General features: G+C 32.4%; 1 protein-coding gene and 2 long non-coding RNA genes across 8 annotated transcripts in view; 1 reads left to right on the top strand and 2 right to left on the bottom strand.

Annotated features, from left to right (window-relative positions):
• Positions 1-6,747, bottom strand: part of LOC129798285 (uncharacterized) — a 32,728-nt gene extending 25,981 nt beyond the window's left edge. The window contains exon 1 of the long non-coding RNA XR_008751407.1: positions 338-6,747. This is a non-coding gene — a long non-coding RNA (uncharacterized LOC129798285). The remainder of the gene's footprint in view (positions 1-337) is intronic.
• A 417-nt stretch (positions 6,748-7,164) lies between these two features.
• LOC129798284 (uncharacterized) lies at positions 7,165-10,768 on the top strand. Its single transcript, XR_008751406.1, has 3 exons — positions 7,165-7,896; positions 8,811-9,028; positions 10,564-10,768. It is a non-coding gene; the product is annotated as an uncharacterized LOC129798284 (long non-coding RNA).
• A 3,317-nt stretch (positions 10,769-14,085) lies between these two features.
• LOC129798278 (protein roadkill) overlaps positions 14,086-19,566 on the bottom strand; it is a 268,894-nt gene continuing 263,413 nt past the window's right edge. For all 6 annotated transcript variants that reach the window (XM_055841338.1, XM_055841339.1, XM_055841334.1 and 3 more), the window contains 2 exons: positions 19,308-19,450; positions 14,086-14,902 (listed from right to left, as the gene is read on the bottom strand). In XM_055841338.1, the coding sequence (XP_055697313.1) occupies positions 14,758-14,902; positions 19,308-19,450 (288 nt within the window). In that variant the 3' untranslated portion in view covers positions 14,086-14,757. The remainder of the gene's footprint in view (positions 14,903-19,307; positions 19,451-19,566) is intronic.

Genomic DNA, 19,566 nt, shown 5'->3' with positions numbered 1-19,566 from the left:
CCATTATTTCTAATATAATTACGCTAAGCCGTCTCTCGGCTAATGCTCAGGTCTGTCGAGGCCCTAACAACCCTTCCCTTTAAAGCAAGAATTGTCACGAAAACTCCGAAGGAGCCTCTGATGCTCTGATAGGACGGACTTAATGACAGCGCCCTATATGCTACGTTTTGGAGCGAGCTGGCGGTGTCATCAGGACTGAAGGAGGTTAGTGCGAGAGGCCCAGTCCATTAAAGGGACGTTGCAGCCACCTAAGTAAGTCTAAAAGCGATTTTAGCACAACTAGCGGTCAGTGGACGAAGCTTAAATGTTCTAAAAAGCTATCAGTTTATTAAATTACCTTTTTATTGCGATGAATTCCCTGTGCATGGTTTTAACCAGACAAGTGAAGGCTATAAACTGCTGAAAGTGATTGTTTTGTCCACAATTCCTGGTCGATGGGGAGAAAGAACGTCTGAGAATAAACGAAGAAAGTCAATAGCGATAAAACAATTTGTAGAAAAATAACTTTTATGAAAGACTCTCGAAGGAAACGAGTTGAAACTGCGTTTAATTGTGCCTTATGAGCTCATTCACGTTGGCGTCTCATTCGATAACTTGAACTTGAAATAGTTGAATTTCAGGAAATACTTTTATTATTTTTTCGCGATAAAGCCAGAAATAGAACAACCCCTTGAAAACGTTGAAGCGGAAACGGAGAAATTGATTGATTCGAGTGAAAATCTGGGTAAGTTGGAGGAATAAAAAAAAAGAATTGTTTGTTTCTTCACTTTACTTTGCTTTCATTCTTTAATGACGAATTTATTTACATGGCGATGACTTACACTTAAATTGTTAAACTTATCTGCATTTTTTTTTGTGATTTTCTCATTTTCTTATCTTCATCGTCAAAGGAAATTTTTATACACTCCTACATATTCTAAGGGTTTTTTTCTTCTGCTTCTTTTTTCTTCTTCTTCTTCTTTTAACTTTAACACTAAATTGTTGCTTTTTTTTCTTTCATTGATCATTTTAATCTAGAGAACTTTCTTAATAGTTATAGTAGTTGTTGCTTCACTTTTCTTCACTTGTTTTCTTCTTCTTTTTCTTTATTATTTTAATGTGTAATAGTTATGTATTCATCATTCACTTGTATCATTAATAGTTACATTATTAAAATTTCTAAATTAGTTACTTGACTCTCTATTAGTTTTTTATTCTTTTTTTTTGTATTTCATCTCACAAAAACTCAACTTCTCCACAGCAAATAAGTTTTCTTCCGGATTGAGAATGGATTTTTACTCTTTATTTTTCAATTTTATTTAATTATTTTTTTTCTAAATAAGCTGTGGAGAAAATTTGGAAGGAGTCACAAATTGTTTTTTACATGTTCACAAAAAATTTATTTGATTTTCTATCGACAATTTATTTTTTTTTAATACCAATTCATGTTTTCTTTTTTTTTTTAGAAGTATTTTAGATATTTTCCAGTTTTTCTTTTGTCTGATCTTTTTTAATAATAATTTTTTTTTGGTCAACTGTTCAAAAAGTGAATTTGCCAATTCTGTTTTCTTTTCTAATTGTTTTTCTTCATATTTCCCGTACTTTTATCTCACCTATGAATGTGTGTGAAAACGTAAAAAATACTAATTCAAAATTATTTCTTTTCAAAATAAATTGTTTGCTTTTGAACTCTACTGAAAGAGAAAAAAATAAGAAAATTTTATTCTATTTTTATTTTGCTTTTTTTTCTACGGAAAAAATCCTATTTTGAAAGTTGATGACCTTTATTTTTTTATTTGCTTTCTAAGTCCTTTTCCCGAAGAAAAAGTTTCGAAATAAAATTAAGAAAAAAAGGGGAAAAAATTAAATGAACAAAAAAAAAATAATGCGTATGCGAGCGCGAAATAGATTATTGGTTGTTTTCACATATCACAGAACATGTATGGCATAATTACTTATTTTATTCTCATTTTATTTCAATTACATCTTCTTAAAAGATTTTCACTAATTTATTAATTGTTTTGTTATTTTTAGTAGTTTTTTGTGTTGGTTTTTAAGTGGCTTTTATGTCTGTTTTTTTCTTCATTTTCTTTTTAAAATTTATTTTAGACATTCTTACGAAATTCTTTTGTTGTCTCTCTGAATGTCAATGAAATTCTACTTTTTGACTATTTTTCTTTTTAATTTTACTTTTTTTCTGTTATTTATATTGTCAAAAAATTGTTTCTTCAACTGTTGTGGAAGTTTCTAAAATTGAGGTTAAGATACGAAGTGAGGTTATGTTGGGAATGACATAACCTAAAAGGACGAATTTTGCGTATTCATTATTGTAAATTTTCTCGTTCAGATCAACTTTGAAAAGGTAGATTTATTTTGCAACTTTTTAATTTGCAAAGGAGAGCTTTTTCGAAAATGCGATTCTGTAGCCGTGACATTGCTACTCCAGCTCACGTAGCATTATCAGAAGTCACATATTTGATATTTCTGGCAATTCAAATGACAATGAATTTTGTTAAACAAATCAACCAAGACGTACTGTATTTTCATAAAATCATAAATTAAAGGGATTTCATTAAAAATTCAATGAATTACATTTTCGAATTCCACGAAAGTTACAGAATTCCCCTACAGGTTATATTTAAATGTGACGTTAAATATTACATAACTTCAAGGAATTGGGAAACTGTATAACATCTTTTCTACGTTAGGACCTCATTTCCATTCTTGACCAAAAGATTAGTTTGAAAAGTTTTAGGTTAAGTAAAGCCTAACCTTAAAAAAAATCAAGACATTTGACTGAATTCTCTTGATATAACCTCTTAAATACCTGTTGGAACTTTAAGAGATCTCCGAAATTGCGAAGATTCGCGGTCCTTCTTAACGTCTTTACTTTCAAAATATTTCTTATTATGTTAATCATAAAGATATCATAACCTTAAATTTCTTCAGAACCTTCTGTTTCACTAGCTTTTCAGAAGTTTATTTTAGAATTCAAGAATTTAAAACGGTTTTGTGAAATAGAATTATTTGAAACACTTCCTTACGATTTTGCTTTCAAAATATTTCACGTTACTGAAAGTTAGTGAAATTTCTAACCTCAAATTCATTTAAAACCGACTGATTGACTAATTTTTCAAAAGTCAAACTTGGTAATGAAGAGTTTAAAATACTTTTAAACAAAATAGAGCTATTTGTAATATTTCCTGATGAATTTGCTTTCTAAGAAATTCTTGTTCCTTAAAATGTTCTAAATTCTAACCTAGCTCTTCAACCAAAGCGTTAATTTCTCAACCTTTTCCAGATTTCATTTTGAAATAGAAAAATCTATAAGTGTTTGAGTTTGAAGAAATATAGAGAATTGAGAGCTTCCTGACGATATCCTTTCCTTTTAAAGCATCTCTGGTTATTCAAATTATCTCAAATTCTAACCTCAAATTCAAATAAAAGTATCTACCTTATTTTTCAATAGTTTAATCCTTTAAGGACGATTGGGTCATCCGTGACCCAAAAATGATTTTTTCCTACAGCCTTCTAAAGCTGTATTTTGCTCTAAAGTTAGAAAAAATTACTTACTGACCCTCGATTTTTGACCTTCTCGTCCTTAAAGGGTTAATTTAGTAATAGATAATTTGAAACAGTTTTGAGACGTAAATCTGTCTGCAATATTTCCTGACTATTGTTTGTTTTGTTAGGAATTTTTTTGTTATTTAAAATGCTTGAAATTCTAACCTAACATTTCAACAAAAAAGTCAAATTCTCCAATTTTTCAAGACTTCTTGTGAAATTGAAAAACCTAAAAGCTTTTTCAAGAAATAGTGTTACTAGAGATCCTTTCCTGACGATTTGCTACATTGGCTATTAAAGTATCTTTTGGTATTTAAATTTAAAATGTTCCAAATTCTAACCTCAAATTTCACCAAAAGCTCGTTCTCTTATTTCTCAAGAACTTTTCTTGGACTTGAAAAACCTAGAACACTTATAAGGAATCAGGCGAACTGTATTTTATTATGATAGTCTTCCTTTCAAAGTATTTTTTTTAATAGAAAAGTGATAAACTCTAACCTCAAATTCAGAGAGAAGCTACTATTGCTCCTATTTTTTTGAGGTTATTTCGGAATCAAAAAATACTGAGCTGTTGAACGATTTACATTTACACTGTGATCTGATGATATTGCCCTCGAAGTGTTTCATGTTATTCGCAAAACTCAAATTCTAACCTCAAAATTACATTAATCGTCAAGTTGTTCAGTTATTGTGTGTTTTTTTTAGGACGTAATGTAGAATCCAGGTCCGCTATTAAAGTTTCAAGGGTCGTTACAGTAGACTCTCACTCAATCGGCTCTTTTTTCAATCGGGCGAAATATTTTGTTGACAATTTTCACGTTTAATTATGAAGCTAATTTGTTCAAATTTACTGTAGTTCTTCCTATTTTATCGTGATTCTTTATAATTGAGCGCTTTTTGTGGAATTTACAAAGGCTTTGACGCCCAAATCTATCGATAAACCGGATGACATTTCGTCAAAATGCCCATTTGAGAGAGTCTACTGCTCAGTCAGTATTTTGAGGTTATGTTTATCCTAACCTTGAAAAATCTAATTGAACTTCGGCTGAAGTAAATATGTGTTCTATTCTTTTCTTGTTCTAGAAAGAACTTTATTAGAACTTTACCAACATTTTAATCAATTTGATGAAAAAGGAATGAGTCCTAAAAGAGGTTATGTACGATTATCAATTTCTTAAGAAGAGCAATTTTCTTATAGAAGAAAATTAAGCATTTTCTTCTTAATGAAAGATAGTTGATCATCAGAAAGAATTCAAGTAGAAACTTGTTTTATTCTTTCCCGTTGTCTTTGAGGCTGAAAGTAGAGTTCTCATAACCTCAAATTTTAAATTTTTTGCTAGTAAAACGTTTCTAAATTTAATACAAAATATGGAAAGCTGATTAAACTTCCGACAATTTGCACTAAAACTTCTTCTGGAAGAGAATTTAAGAGTTTTGATCACTCAAAATAAATTCATCTAGGTTATGTTATTCCCAATCTAACCTCAATTTGAAGCTTTTAACCTCTTTTATAGTTAGAAAATTCCCCGCAACTATTAATCAGAGTGTCAAAAATGTACTCTCGATTGATGTTGAAAATGTCATTTCATCCATTTAGATTAGAACATTTTCATTCTTATTCATTTTCCTTTTACTTCTTTCACGTTATTTTGGAAAGGAAATTATACATTTTACATTTAATATATTATTTTATTTTTACTTTAGCTTTACTTTAACGCCTGTAGAGATCATTATAATCTTTCCTATGCAAAATTTAATTAACATTTAGATTGTTTTTTTTTTTGTGAATTTCCGCATCGCAGAGATGATAAATTGGAAGAAATTCTCTAAATATTCATTAAATTATTACAAAGAAGAGAAAATTAAAAGAGTTTTCAGTTGTTTTTTTCTTTTCTTTTTTTTCAAAATTCTCTCACATCTATCTATTAAGCATATTTATATTTTTTCAAAATTACAATAACTAGGAAGAAGAAAAAATTATATGTTTAAAAAAAAACAGGAATCAATAGCAAAAAAAGAGAAAGAAAAACAATCAACTAATTCTTGAAAAGAAAAATTAATCTTGCGATGAAAACTAAAAAAAAAAATTACTAATCATTACTATTTTATTGGTGGGATTCAAAAAAAGAAATTGATATTTTCTTGCAAAGTCGAATTTCTCCCATATTTTCCTTCACTTTCGTCCACTCTGAAAACTTTCATTATTTTCTTTTTATTAAAAAAAAAATAATTAAAAAAACAAATAGGAGAAATTTTTGAAAATTTCTCACTTTCACACAAAATTTTCCTCACCTTTATTTTCACCATTTTTTTTTCTACACGAGCAAAAAAATCACATTTTAGCAACTTTAAATTGTGTTCAATTTTCATTTGTTTATTCTTTGTTCTTTATAATTTTATTCACTTTCATTTTTACACCGAAAAAGAAAAATGAAAATCATTTTCCTTTTCAATAAAATAATTTCATTTGAATATTTCAGTAGAATTTACTTCCAAATTGTTCTTGATATTCCTTATATTTCTTTTTTAATAATTCCTCAATTTTATTTAATTTCAATTTTTTTTTTAATTCTGTTTGTTTCAACCAGAAGTTCACCTACAATTACAATTTTTAATAAACTTCCTCTTACACTTATTTGGTATACAAAAAACTCCTTAAATGTAGCAAAAATTCTCAACACTTTTTTTCTCAAACTATTTCCTATATTGATTTTTTTGTTTTTTCAATTTGTTTCTGTAATCTATTCTTTTGTTTTTTTTTTCTTCTGAAAACTTTTACAAATTTCACTTGTGATTTCTCAAAAGTTTCTCTATCCATCTACAATCACTATACAAAAAAGCATGGAGGGGGCGGAGGAATTTACTATATTTTTTTCAAAATTTTTGCTTTTCTATTCTTTTTTTTTTGTCCTAAATATTTTTCCTTTGTAACCTTCTTCACTCAAAAGTGGGATTGGAGTGAAGAGAAAGAACGGGGATTATCTTTTTTTTTGCTTAAATTTCTGCAAGGAATCTTTTTTTTTTTAGAAACTATTGGAACACACAATTTTTTAATCTTTAATCTTATTAATCACGACAGAAATAATTAATAAATATTTTTTTTTCTTTTTAATTACTAATTTTTTGTTTTCTTTACCTTTTTCAAAGAAAAGAATGTTTAAAAAAATCACGCAAGAGTCTTGAAGGTGATAATGTGAACAATAACAAGAGCCCTATAAGAAATGGATCCAGCCACGGATGACAGACCGGATATTTCCATGAGTGCCCATGGAAATAACCACTGGAGATCCCTTAGCTTTCCACCTGGATTCTTACCCTTGGTGTTCCGCATGGAATAAGGACGGAAATTTCCCTTTATATGGGTGGAAAACACCAGGGTTAATCCAGTGGTTTTCCCTTTGAGATATACCACGGGTAGACTCCCATGGAATCCGTGCGGAATACCAGTGGAAATTTCCAGCAGCAATATCCAGTGGTAGTCCATGGGGTTTCCCAAGGGATTTTTCAGTGATACCCCCGGAAATTTCCACTGGTAATCCTCTGGTTTTCCACCATGGTTATATGAGTGGAATGACAGTGGAAATTTCCAGGGTGATGAGTGGATATCACCTTGGGTAGTCCAAGGGTTTTCCCGTAGAAAGTTCCAGGTGGAAAATTCCATCTTTCAGATGGAAAATCCCAAAGGAATTCATGTGGAGTACCAGTGGAATATTCCAGTGTAAACATCCAGTGGAAGACCCTTGGTTCTCCCACGGTTATATACACTCATACACATGGTAATATCCACTGGTAATCCTGTGGTTTCTCACCACGGTTATATGAGTGAAACAACAGTGAAATTTTCCCTGGTGATGGATGGAAATCACCATGGGCACTCCGAAGGTTTTCCCATAGAAACTTCAAAGTGGTGAATTCCTACTTCCAGGTGGAAAATTCCAGAAGAATTTGTGTGGAGCACCATGGAAAGTTCCAGTGTTCTATTTTATTAAAAAAAAAAAAGATTTCACTCTGCGATATGTCTATTTTAATATTAATCGAAAGAATTTATCACAACGGTCTCTGTATTTCAAATGTAATCGACGAGTCGATGATGCGTTCGATGAGTAAATAACGCCATTTCAGCGCACGCGCATTGCTCACGGATTTTTCTGGAAGTCGTAGTGAATTCGTTCTTGTGCAGTTATTTGTGAATAAAATACAATTAAAACTTTGAAAAACCAGTGACAAAAGTGTGCGGGATGAACAATAGAACTAGTTAAATAAAGTGACACGGTTTTCAATGCGAAATAAAGAAATTTAGTGCGCGAAACACAAAAAAATCATCTTCTCCGTCTCATTCTTTGTGTTGACAAGGTAAGACGCCATTTAGAAAAGAAAATACCGTCAAATCAACTTTGAGTCACAAGTTTTTCTTGAATATTTTCCAAATTAGTTGAGATATTTGAATATCCAGTGGGTAATACCGCCACCGAGGCTGGTAGATACCCATGGAAACTGCGTGACGCGTCAATACAAAATTACAATATACTTCACCAGTGGAATCCAAGGGGATTAAGGGTGGAATTCACCAAGTGGACACGTGGATAATTCCACTCTGTTACCAGTGGAATTTCCATTGGATCGCGCCGATTTTTCTTATATATTCACAATTCAACAGCACATAAAATCCATTTTATTGCTGTTTATTCGCTTTCCGGAAAGTCATGCAAAATTTTTTCTTGTATATTTTGTTGAAAATACCCAAGAAAGCTATAATGAACAAGAGATTTTACCTACTTCCTCCAAAAATGCAAAGATTTTCTTAGATTTTTCTTATATATTTTGTAAAATATTCTCTTTTTTTTTTAATTTTATTTTATTGTTCAGAAGATTTTTACTGCGCTTCCGCAGAAAACGTGAGATTTTTGGGATTTTCTTGTATATTTTGTTAAATATATTATAGACACCCATGTTGATAAGGAGGCTCATACTGCTTCCCTTCTCTGGTAAATCTTACAACAAACACTTTTATCTTGGGTATTTCTGAAAATTTACAACACAATCCTAAGAATTTAGGGGATTTCCTTGTGAAAGTATGAAGAATAATCTGATCAGCGTTAGTATTTTGGGTACATTCAATAAAATGATCAAGGAAATCCTATACAATATCTACGATTTTCTGGAAGAAATAGGAGAGAAGCTCTGAGCAATGTGGGCTCCTTGTATAGAAATGGATTTGTATTATTTGTATAAACAAATAAAATAAATAAGCTTTTCATATTTTATAGACCATATTATACACGATAAGGCGATGAAGTCCTGTGCCAAAATAGTCGGTCAAATCAAAGACAGCAATAGGCCATGCAGAAAGCGTAAGAAGGCAACGCCAGCAATTCCATTACCAAAGAACACTTCAGCAGTACCTGGGCCATATACTTAGCGAGATTTGAAATCGTCTGAATCTACTCATACATCTATCTATCGTCTAAATCGTAAGCTGTGTAAGGTGAGTGTCTTTAATAATTTGTAGTCTACCAAATTATAAAAAAAAAACATACAATAGCACTATTGTAGTAAATTAAAGTAGCGTGTGCACGATGAATTTTCGATTCGTATGATATGCAGTCAAATTCAGAAGGATTCGGACTTCGTTTTTTTTTCGTCGATGTCATTTCAAGATAATTTATTAATCAGGTGAAATGATAACTGTCTCATTGCGATCCATCGCTATTGTCGAATGTCCATTTATGGACAATCGAGATAATAACTTGCATTTTTGTCGCTAGTGTCGATAATTCTCGCCACTAGCTTATCGACGCCTCCGGACCTGTCGATTTGTACTTTCGAAGTGAAATTAAGTGAACATTTTGATTTTTTTTTAGTAAGTATCCTTTATCCTATTTTACTCTACTAAATACTCTTTTACTCTTTAATATATACCTTTTTTATAGATAGATAGATAGATTTATTTTCTCTTAAAACATCTGCGGCTGCCACCGACTTCAAGACCGACCTCATCGGGCAAGACGGCAGAAAATCCCGAATCACTCGTTGTATAGGCCATATTTATTTTCATATTCATCATTAGACAACATATGAATGTGTTTTGAGAAGCTTTGCAGATGGAAAGAGGTGGGTCCCAGCATTATTCTTTTTTTATGGAGCTTGGTCTATAAAAACAAAAAGAGGAATGGTTTCATAACCTATAAAACTTAGGCTGTTCCCCATCGAACCGGCAAACATCATCAACGTACTAAAACAAGGTCCCGGAAACACAACGATCATCTTTTCAAAGGATTCCAATTCTAAGGCTGTGGGAAAGATGTTTAACCTGTCCTGCAGTCCGGAAGATTGAGAAATACTGGGTAATTTTGAAGACAAATCTCAGGAAGCAGGCCAGACAGCCGAAAATTCGGCGGATTTTGCGAGGAAGTGGAAGAAAACGATCCATTATCGTGGAAAGGGCTTTGTCGTCAACTCCTTAATGAAGGGAATATTAAAAAAAAATGCGGCGAGAAGCCATTGGTCTAAAAAAGAACCAAAATTTCAGAGAAATCCCAATAAAATTATATTTCCGTAAATATTTGTATTTTTTATATGCTGTGGGTAATTTTTCAGAGCCATTATTCAATGGAATATTTGGCACTCAATGGGTCAAGTGGTAGAGCACTCGCTCTATGATGCAAGTGTCCCGGTTTCGAATCCCCTTTAGGTCACCAGGAAGTTTTCTGGCGTTAAAGGTGTTCGGATTGCATCCAGTGAGCTTCACTGAACTTGACTCCACGGGGCATGGAACTGGCAACCTCATCCCGTACAAGAAAAAATAATATAGCATGTCTAGAAATCTCCTTGCGGGAAGGCCCAGTTCCTTCATGGAATGTCGCGCCAGCATTATTTATTATTAGTCAATGGGGAATTTCAGCGTGCACATTTATTTACGTAAATTAGCTAGGCATACCTATCTCTAAAAATCAAGTCATGCTCATGAAAATTTGGATGAGTGGCTAGTAACGGTTACTTTTTTTCAACTTTTCTTTCTAGGTGATCAACGATTCCTGCTTCTTTTGTAATTCATTATAATGTAAATAATTTTTCAATCACGTCAATATTTTTTATATATGTATCTGAACATTAAATTAGTTTGAAGTTTAATTAGATTTTTTTTTAAATTAAATGTATTATTTTTTTTTTAATTTTATTAAAAAAGTGAAGTTAATACATGAAATAAAATGTTCTCTGCTATATATGACCAGTGTTATTACTTTAGTCTCAAGCTTGAACGATAATCTGAAGTACAAAAATTGCCTGAACGCTTACAGAAAAGTATATTCTTTAATAGAATGGAGATATTTCATTAGGCATAAAAAAAGAAGGTCGCATAGAATTGACATGTCAACTCCAAGAGATTCTTAGTATCATCGATATGACAATACTTTCGCCGCATTCGAAGAGTATAGTGCTAAAAGAGGATCTTCTGTTGCATCGCCATCGCTCTCTTCCAGCACCAAGTCATCAAGAGGAAACATTTCTTAACATCCATGAATTGCCAACGCAATGGTCTGCCAGTGGAATGACATGGTACAGCTCTTACCATGTGGATTCCATTGGTATCCCATGCGAAAATACCGGCTGGTTTTCCGAGATCACCCATGGAGTGCCAGTGGAGTACCAGTGGAAATTACCCCGCCCAGGTAAAGCAGTTACCACTGGGTTGCCATTGGTATCCCATGGGAAAACACCGGCCGGTTTTCCGAGATCACCCATGGAGTGCCAGTGGAGTACCAGTGGAAATTACCCCGCCCAGGTAAAGCAGTTACCACTGGGTTGCCATTGGTATCCCATGGGAAAACACCGGCCGGTTTTCCGAGATCACCCATGGAGTGCCAGTGGAGTACCAGTGGAAATTACCCCTCCCAGGTACGGAACTTACCACAGGAATTCCCTTGGTGTCCCATGGGAAAATACCGGCCAATTTTCCGAGAGTACTCATGGATTTCCCATAGAGTACCAGTGGAAATTACCATGCGGCAGCTTTAGAATTTCAACGGGACTGCCCATGGATTTCCACTGGATAACACCACCACCGAGGCTGGTAGATTCCCATGGAAATTGCGTGACGCGCCAATGCAAAATTACAATGTACTTCTACAGGGGAATCCAGGGGGATAAAGAGTGGATTTCACCAAGTGGACGCATGGAACATTCCATTCTGTTACCAATGGAATTTCCATTGGATCGCGCCGGATTTTTCTTATAGGGAGTTGATATGCATCTGTCATTTTGACAGATCTGTCAAAATGACCAATTTATCTTTTGCTCGTTAGTTTTTTATCAATCAAATTGCAGTGAAAGTTTTTGTAATTTTAACGTGTTTCTTAACAACCCGTTTTGAAATTTCCACAAGATACCATTTGCATCTGTCATTTTGACAGATCTGTCAAAATATTAATTTGTCATTTATTGGTTAGTTTTAACCAATCAGATTGCAATAAAAGTTCCTGAAATTTGAATGTATTTCTGAAAAACTCATTTTGAAATTCCCATGAATGTTCCAAAGAAATTTCTCTTTATCAATTTGACAGATCTGTCAAAATGTTCATTTGTAATTTATTGGTTAGTTTTTCATCTATCAGATTGCAATAGAAGTTCCTGAAATTTGAATGTATTCCTGGAAAACTCATTTTTAAATTAACGTGAATATTCCAAAGAAATTAGCATCTGTCAATTTGACATAAATGTCAAAATGATCTGCCGGTTTTACTTTCTAACTTTCTGTTTATCTGTAACACGTAAAAAAATATCTGCAAATTCCATTGAGCACCCTGTTCGTGATGTGATAGTGTCTTTGACTTTTGACACTGACATTACCAAAGCTGTCAAAATAACATATTCCGTCTAGTTCTTATTCAAAATACCGATGAGTTTTTTGAGGCATTTATCACTGTTCCCAATGTATTTTGAAAACTTTAATTGAACTTTGCAGATGGAGGAAAGCCTATTCACTTTATGTCACTTTGACATTCCTTTTCGCTCTTGTCAATTTGACATTTCTGTGAGAATATTTCAATCTCAATTGTCAATTTGTTTTCAATTAAAATTTCAGTGAATTTCTTTTCAAATTAAAATTTAAAATGAAAAAAAAACTATTCAATTAAAAAAAAATATCCAGGAAGCAACATTTACGATACTTGTATCTGTGATTTTGACAGATCTGTCAAAGTACTCAATTTTCATAAGCTTGCTAGTTTTCTCACTCATAATTCACAATAATCCACTATAAATTTGAGTATTCTTTATAAAATTTAATTAAAGTTTTTATTAGAAGCCTATTTATACTCCTTACTTTGACAGATCTGTCAAAAACACAAATATACCCGTTGATTCATTTTCCAACCATTTTTTTTAAATAAATCTCGACCTTTTAAAAGCAAAATTAGTGGAATCTCTAGAAAATTCTAGCGATATTGGACTTTTTCGCTTGCGACAATTTTGACATATCTGTCAGAATACTCAACTGTCACTGGCTGATTCGATTCCTTTTTTAGTTGATTTTATATCAAATTTATATTTTTGTTTTCAGAATCAAAATTAAGATAATCTGTAGATAAATTTGGCAGCCAAAATTCAAGACTACTCTTAACTGTCAATTTGACAGACATGTCAGAATCCTCAGTTAACTGCTTGAATTTTAAATCTTGTAGTTATTTTTTGTCATATTTAGATGTTCTTTCAGACAACAAAATTAAAGAAATCTTCAGGAAAATCTAGCAGTGAATATTCAAATTATTTCTATTTGTCACTTTGACAGATCTGTCAAGATCCTAAGTCCCCATTATCTGATTGGATTTGACCTATAATTGTTGTAGTTTTTTTTTATTGTATTCAGGTTGTCTTTTTGAGAACAAAAAAAAAGAAGTATTTATATTCAAAAGAAATTCCATCTGTCAGTTTGACAGACCTGTCAGAATCCTCAGTCTGAAGTGAAGTTCAAGTCTTGTAGTTATTTTTTTTGTCATATTTAGATGATCTTTCAGACAACAAAATTAAAGAAATCTTCAGGAAAATCTAGCAATGAATATTCAAACTATTTCTATTTGTCACTTTGACAGATCTGTCAAGATCCAAAGTTCCAATTATCTGCTTGAATTTGACCTCAAATTGCTGTAGATTTGTTTGTTGTATTAAAGTTGTTGTTATATGCAAAGAAATTCAATCTGTCAGTTTGACAGACCTGTCAAAATCCTCAGTTGACTGCTTGAATTTCTACTAAGATTCCCATGGATTTTCTTGTCTTTCTGATAGCAAAATCAATGAAATTTTCTAAAGATTCTAGCAATTGATGCTCAAAGTTGTTTAATCCGTCACTTTGACAGATCTGTCAAAATTTCCAACTCTCATTAGCTACTTAGTTTCCTTTGCAATTTTTCATTAATTTTCCAAAATATTTGAGCATTTCCCAAGTATCCCCATCAAGACTCCGCATGATTTACTCAAAACCAAAAAATGTTTTAATTAATTTTTGTTCAATTTTGTGCAACTTTTCTCAAGAGGAAAACATGTTGATTTCGCCAAACCCTCTCTTTCTTTTGTGATTTAAAAACAACAAAAAAATTACAAAATGTCCCTCAAATAGGTGTCACTAAGAAAAAAAATATAATAATAATGAAGAAAAGGAAGTGTTTTTTTTAGCTCACCATCTACGGAAAAAAAATTCATCCCTCTCACAAAGCCCCAAAAAGAAAATGTTGATGTTGCTGTTGTTTGGTGAATTCAAACAGATCTCTGCTGGAGATGCGAGAGGATCAAATTGTCACTCACAATAGAGATCTTGCCAAGTTTCTCGTCCATTGGGCATCCAGCAATTGTTGATGCATTGCTGGTGCCCATGGATGTTGGCGTGGCGGAAGAGTGGTGCATCACAGAAGACGTCTGTCGTAGATGATGGTGATGATGATGATGATGATGGTGATGTCGGTGAAAAGTGTTGAGATTGGATCCTTGGACAACAATTGCGGAATTTGTGGCACATGCCGTTGTCAATGTCGATGATATCGATGGGAGAAAGATTGTTGTTGCTGTTGTTGATGTTGTCGTCTTGTTACTATCAATCCCATTGTTGTTGTTGTTGTTGTTGATTGTATTGCAATTGTCACATTGTGTATCGTAGGTGATGTCGGTGCCATTGCTATAGGTTGATATATTAGCAAGACCCGTACCAGATATCAACAATTTATTTCAGCTCATCTTAACACGCTTCCGTGGCGGACCAATTGGTGGGACTTGTTGCGTCGCTAGGGCGCGAAATGCCTCAGCAATGAGGTGCGGATGTGTCGATATCATATTTTTCCACCCCAGTGTCTCCATCACGTCAGTTGCATGTCTAAAAGTCATACAGGATATAAGAAATACGGTACCACTCTCTTTGTTCTGAATATTCAATTTCACCCTCTTTTCTTGTGCCTTTTTTTTTGCCTTCCTTTAATTTTATTACACACATCAAACACCTTGCACATGGCGAAGGAGTTGACCAAGAATGAAAGAAATGGAACACAAACAAAAACTGACCCAAGAGAGAAAGCCCTAAATTGAGAACCTTTGATCAAATGGAGAAAGGCACTTTGACCCGGAATTTACAGCAATCTTCCGGATATTTTGCATTTCACACCATTTCTGGAAGCTTCTTCCTCCACCACGAAAAATTTCCCATTTTAAATAACATTCACGTTAAATTGCATTTATTTACTCAAGAATTCTAAAGGGTAAATGTCCTAATTCAAAACCATTTCCAGACACTTTAATTTTGACAGAAGATTCAACACATTAAGTTCATATTTTTTTTCTGAAGAGAATTAAATAAATTTGCTCCTTGACTCTTCTAGAATGTTACTGTTTAGTGAAAATTCTTTAGATATAATTTGAAAAATTCTTAAATACAAGAAAAATACGCGATCGTAAAATGCTTCTATTGGAAACAAATTAATCTAAATGGAGACAAGGGTAAGTTTCTAAATGGAGACAAACAGTGTAAGTGAAACCGCGACGAAAGGCTTCCAAAACCTTGAAGAGTTGCTCTTGAGTGCAAGATTTTTTTCTTATTCGTGGTCTTTTCCCCTTTCTCATCTAAAACAATAAAAAAAGCTCTCCAAAAAAGTCATATTTCCGGGGTTTCCTATTGAAGCATTTGCAAACACTTCAGAAAAACCCTTTTTGTTCACGAAATAGGCAATTATTTCATTTGAAAACTTCACGTACCGTTAACAATAAAGATTAGCACTTAATTTAATTAAAATTAGCCAGAAATATGACATAAATGTTAAACAAAACGAATAAACAACAGTCACTTTATTGCGTTTTCCATTGGAAAACATGGTCGATCGATGAAAAATTCAATGGTGAAAAGGTACATTTTTAATTTTTCTGAGGAATTAACAAATAAAAATTTGTGAACATGAATGGATTTTCGCTTTATTTGGAGCAAAATTAACTAAATAATGAAACTGTGGTATAGAAAATATATAAATATAATAATTTAATACTGTATTTATCATGAAAACAATGACGTTTCCATTTGGAGTGGGGAAAAATTTCCATTTGGAGCAGGTTTTGAATTAGCTTAATTTACCCTACAAATAGTACAAAAATGCAAAAAAATATAATTCTAAATCCAAAGTTTGATATAAGTTCATAAAAATATTAAATAAGTCAAAAAAAATTGACGCTTCCGAATTTATTTCCATAAGTTTGTTTTATTTATTTTTAAATTTATTTAAGCAATAAATTATGGAAAAAAAATAAAGAATGGGGTCCTAGAGCGCTATATGTTACTTAGTATCTAAACTCAGTGTTTTTCCTGTGTCCGCCGCTCGAGGGTAGAACTAGCGCCAAGATAATTTAAAAAGGATATTGGGTATTTTAGCCGTAAACTTTTTTAAGGCGTGACTTAGACCGTGTTCAGATTAGAGGTTTAGCCTTATTCTGAAGGCAGCCTCAAAATCCTAAATAGTTACCAATTTAATTTTGGTTCTTCTGATTCAAATAGAATTATTCACCCTGATAGTCCATTTCTAAAGCCAAATTTCCCAAAAATTTTCGACTAATAAGAACTTAGAGAAGTTAAGCTTTATGTCTAAGCCTTAGATCTAAAACCCGTATTAGATGATATACCTCAAAAGTATCATCTACTGTTTATCTCTTGTCAATCGATTCAAAACGATTGACAAATCAGTCAAAAGATCCCCAAAATAATTCTAAGAGTAATAGAATTGATTTTCGGACAAAAATTATTTATCGGTTTATAACCGTTTAAGAAGTACCGATTTAGAACCGTTTTAAACCGATTTATAAATCACTCAAAAACAAAACACGGTCCAAATACACCTCAGGAGCAATATTGTAATTGAATTTCGAATAAAAATTGTTTATCGGTTATGAACAGGTTCATTATCGTTTCAAAACCGATTGGAACTTGTTCTGTTTTCTTGGACATTCCAAGACCGTTCCAACGAGCTCAAACATGACCTAAAATTGCTACTGTTCTGCTAAATATTTAACCTAAAATCTTTCAGAGAAAATCAATTTAGTCCGCATCATTAACATTTAAAATGTTTATTGCGACAATGCAATTTTCTTAATTTACTTTTTTTGCCAATTCTTTCACGTTGATTTCACAAAATTTGAAGCTGCGAATTTTTGCAATTCCAGTTAATAGAGGAATTGCAATAATAATTGATTAAATTTGATTTTCTACTGTCCAAAAAGTCGCAATGTTCTTTTTTTATTGTTTAGTCTGATCGATAAAAATGATGGAAAATTATGTTCGATTAAATTACATTGGGCGATGATACTGATTTAAAGATTTACAAAAAACTAATATTATATAATAATTAAGTTTCTCTTTTCAAGTAATAAAGCTAAAAAAATTATTTGATATCTAATGTAAGTATTTCAGTGAAATACTTTCTACTATACTACCAAGGGGAATTTTTCTATTGAACAATTTGTTTAGTATATAACTGTTTTCTATTGCTTCTGCATTATCGACATTCCTTTGTTATTGGTTCTGGTCTGGACGTTTTTTCCCAGTCGTCATCGTGTTTCAATATCCCCAAATAGTCATGACAGGAAACAATCATAAAAGGAAAGTCGATTAGGCTGAAGTATTTGAGAACAGTAAAGTGCTAAAAGAAATTTACTAAAAGAGGAAATCTTTCTCCTGAACTTTTTTTTTTAGTATATGACTGTTCTCAAGCCCTTACGCATTACCGACTTTTCTTTGTTTTGGTTCGCGTCAGGACTGTTCTTCCCAGTCCTCGTCGTATTTTAAAACCACTAAGTAGGCCTGACAGCAACTAACACAAAGAGCACTCGATGAGGTAGAAGAACTTGAGAACAGCCATGTACTAAAGAAAATGTTCAGGTTAAAGATTTCTCCTTTTTACAGCATATTTTTTTTAGCACTTTACTGTTCTCAAGTGTTTCTACATACTGGACTTTTCCTTGTATTAGTTCCTATCAGGACTATTTAGTGGTTTTAGAACACGGCGAAGAATGAGGAAAATAGGCGAGACAGAAACCAACACAAATAAAACTCGATTAGGCAGAAGTACTTGAGAACAGTAAAGTGCTAAAAGAAATGTGCTAAAAGGGGAAATCTTTCTCCTGAACATTTTTTTAAGTACATGACTGTTCTCAAGTGTATCTGTATTATCGACAATTCCTTGTTTTGGTTTCTGTTTTTAAAACGTTTTGCCCAGTGTTCATCGTGTTTTAAAACCACGAAATAATAACTAACTCAAGGAAAATTCGATTATGTAGATGCAATTGAAAACAATCAAGTACTAAAAAAAAATCAGGCAAAAGATTTCTCTTTTTTAGCGTGTTTTTTTTAGCACTTTGTTATTCTCAAGTGCTTCTACATAATCAATTTTTTATATTGGTTCCTGTCATAACTTTTTGGTGGTTTCAGAATACGGCGAGAACTCAGGAAACAGTCGAGACACGAACCAACACAAAGAAAAGTCTCTAAATCAGAAACACTTGAGAACAGTAAAGTGCTAAAAAAAACACGTTAATTTTCCATTGGAATAGCACCAGAAATCTTTCTTATAATCACTTTTTTTAGTATATGTCTGAATTATCGACTTTTTTGTGTTGCTTCCTGTCTCGAGTGTGTTCTCCAGTCCTCGTAGAGTTCTAAAACCAAAAAATAATCGTAATGGGGGCCAACACAAGGAAGTCAATTTGAAGCACTTTAGAACAGTCATGTACTAAAAAAATGTTCAGGAGGAAGATTTCCCCTTTTCATTTTTTATTAAAATAGGACCATAATTCTGTTTTTTTTGGCTAATCTATCATTTTGTGTTTAATTTGCTTTTAAGGCCTGTAATCTAGGCAAAACTTTCTTTGGTGTTTTTTGGTATTTAGATGGCTATAGCTTCGATTCTAGTTACCTGATTTAATTCTTCACTAAAGAAAAGTTAAAGGTATTTGAACGAATGAGAATTCTAAATAATCTCTTCACAGAGAGAAATCCGAAAAAGTTAAAATTGCATTCCGGAAATGTTAATTTTACCCTGTAGTTTTGATCCGAAATCGGTGTAAATATTATGCTTTTTAGGTGTATTAGGGGTTAAAGTTACACTTTTTCATGTTAATTTTACCTTTAAAAATTTGTAAAATTAACATTAAAAAATGTTGATTTTACGTTTTTTCTCAGTGTTAGGGCTTTCTCGTTTTTTTTTTTCATTTCCTAAGGAATTTAGGTAAATTCAAAAATATCTACTTACGTATTGATAAAATCTATCGTTTGTGCTTTGAGTTGATCAGCACTGTGAAGATCAGCCAAAATGAGAGTATCAGCCGCTGTCTCCACAGACAGATTAACACAAAGCGCTTCTTCACACATCACTTTCAGCTTTTCTAGGGCATACTGCAAAGAAAAGTGAGACATTGAGAAAATTGCAGAGATTTTTTTTTGCTTCTTCCACTTCTCTTCATTTAATTTCTTCCGCCATTGAATTTTTTATTGTATTTTTTTGTCGTCTT

This window comes from Phlebotomus papatasi, chromosome 1, assembly GCF_024763615.1.
Source record: "Phlebotomus papatasi isolate M1 chromosome 1, Ppap_2.1, whole genome shotgun sequence".
NCBI lineage: Eukaryota > Metazoa > Arthropoda > Insecta > Diptera > Psychodidae > Phlebotomus > Phlebotomus papatasi.
Note: the sequence above shows the minus strand (reverse complement) of the source record. Positions and strands in the feature narration are given on the sequence as shown.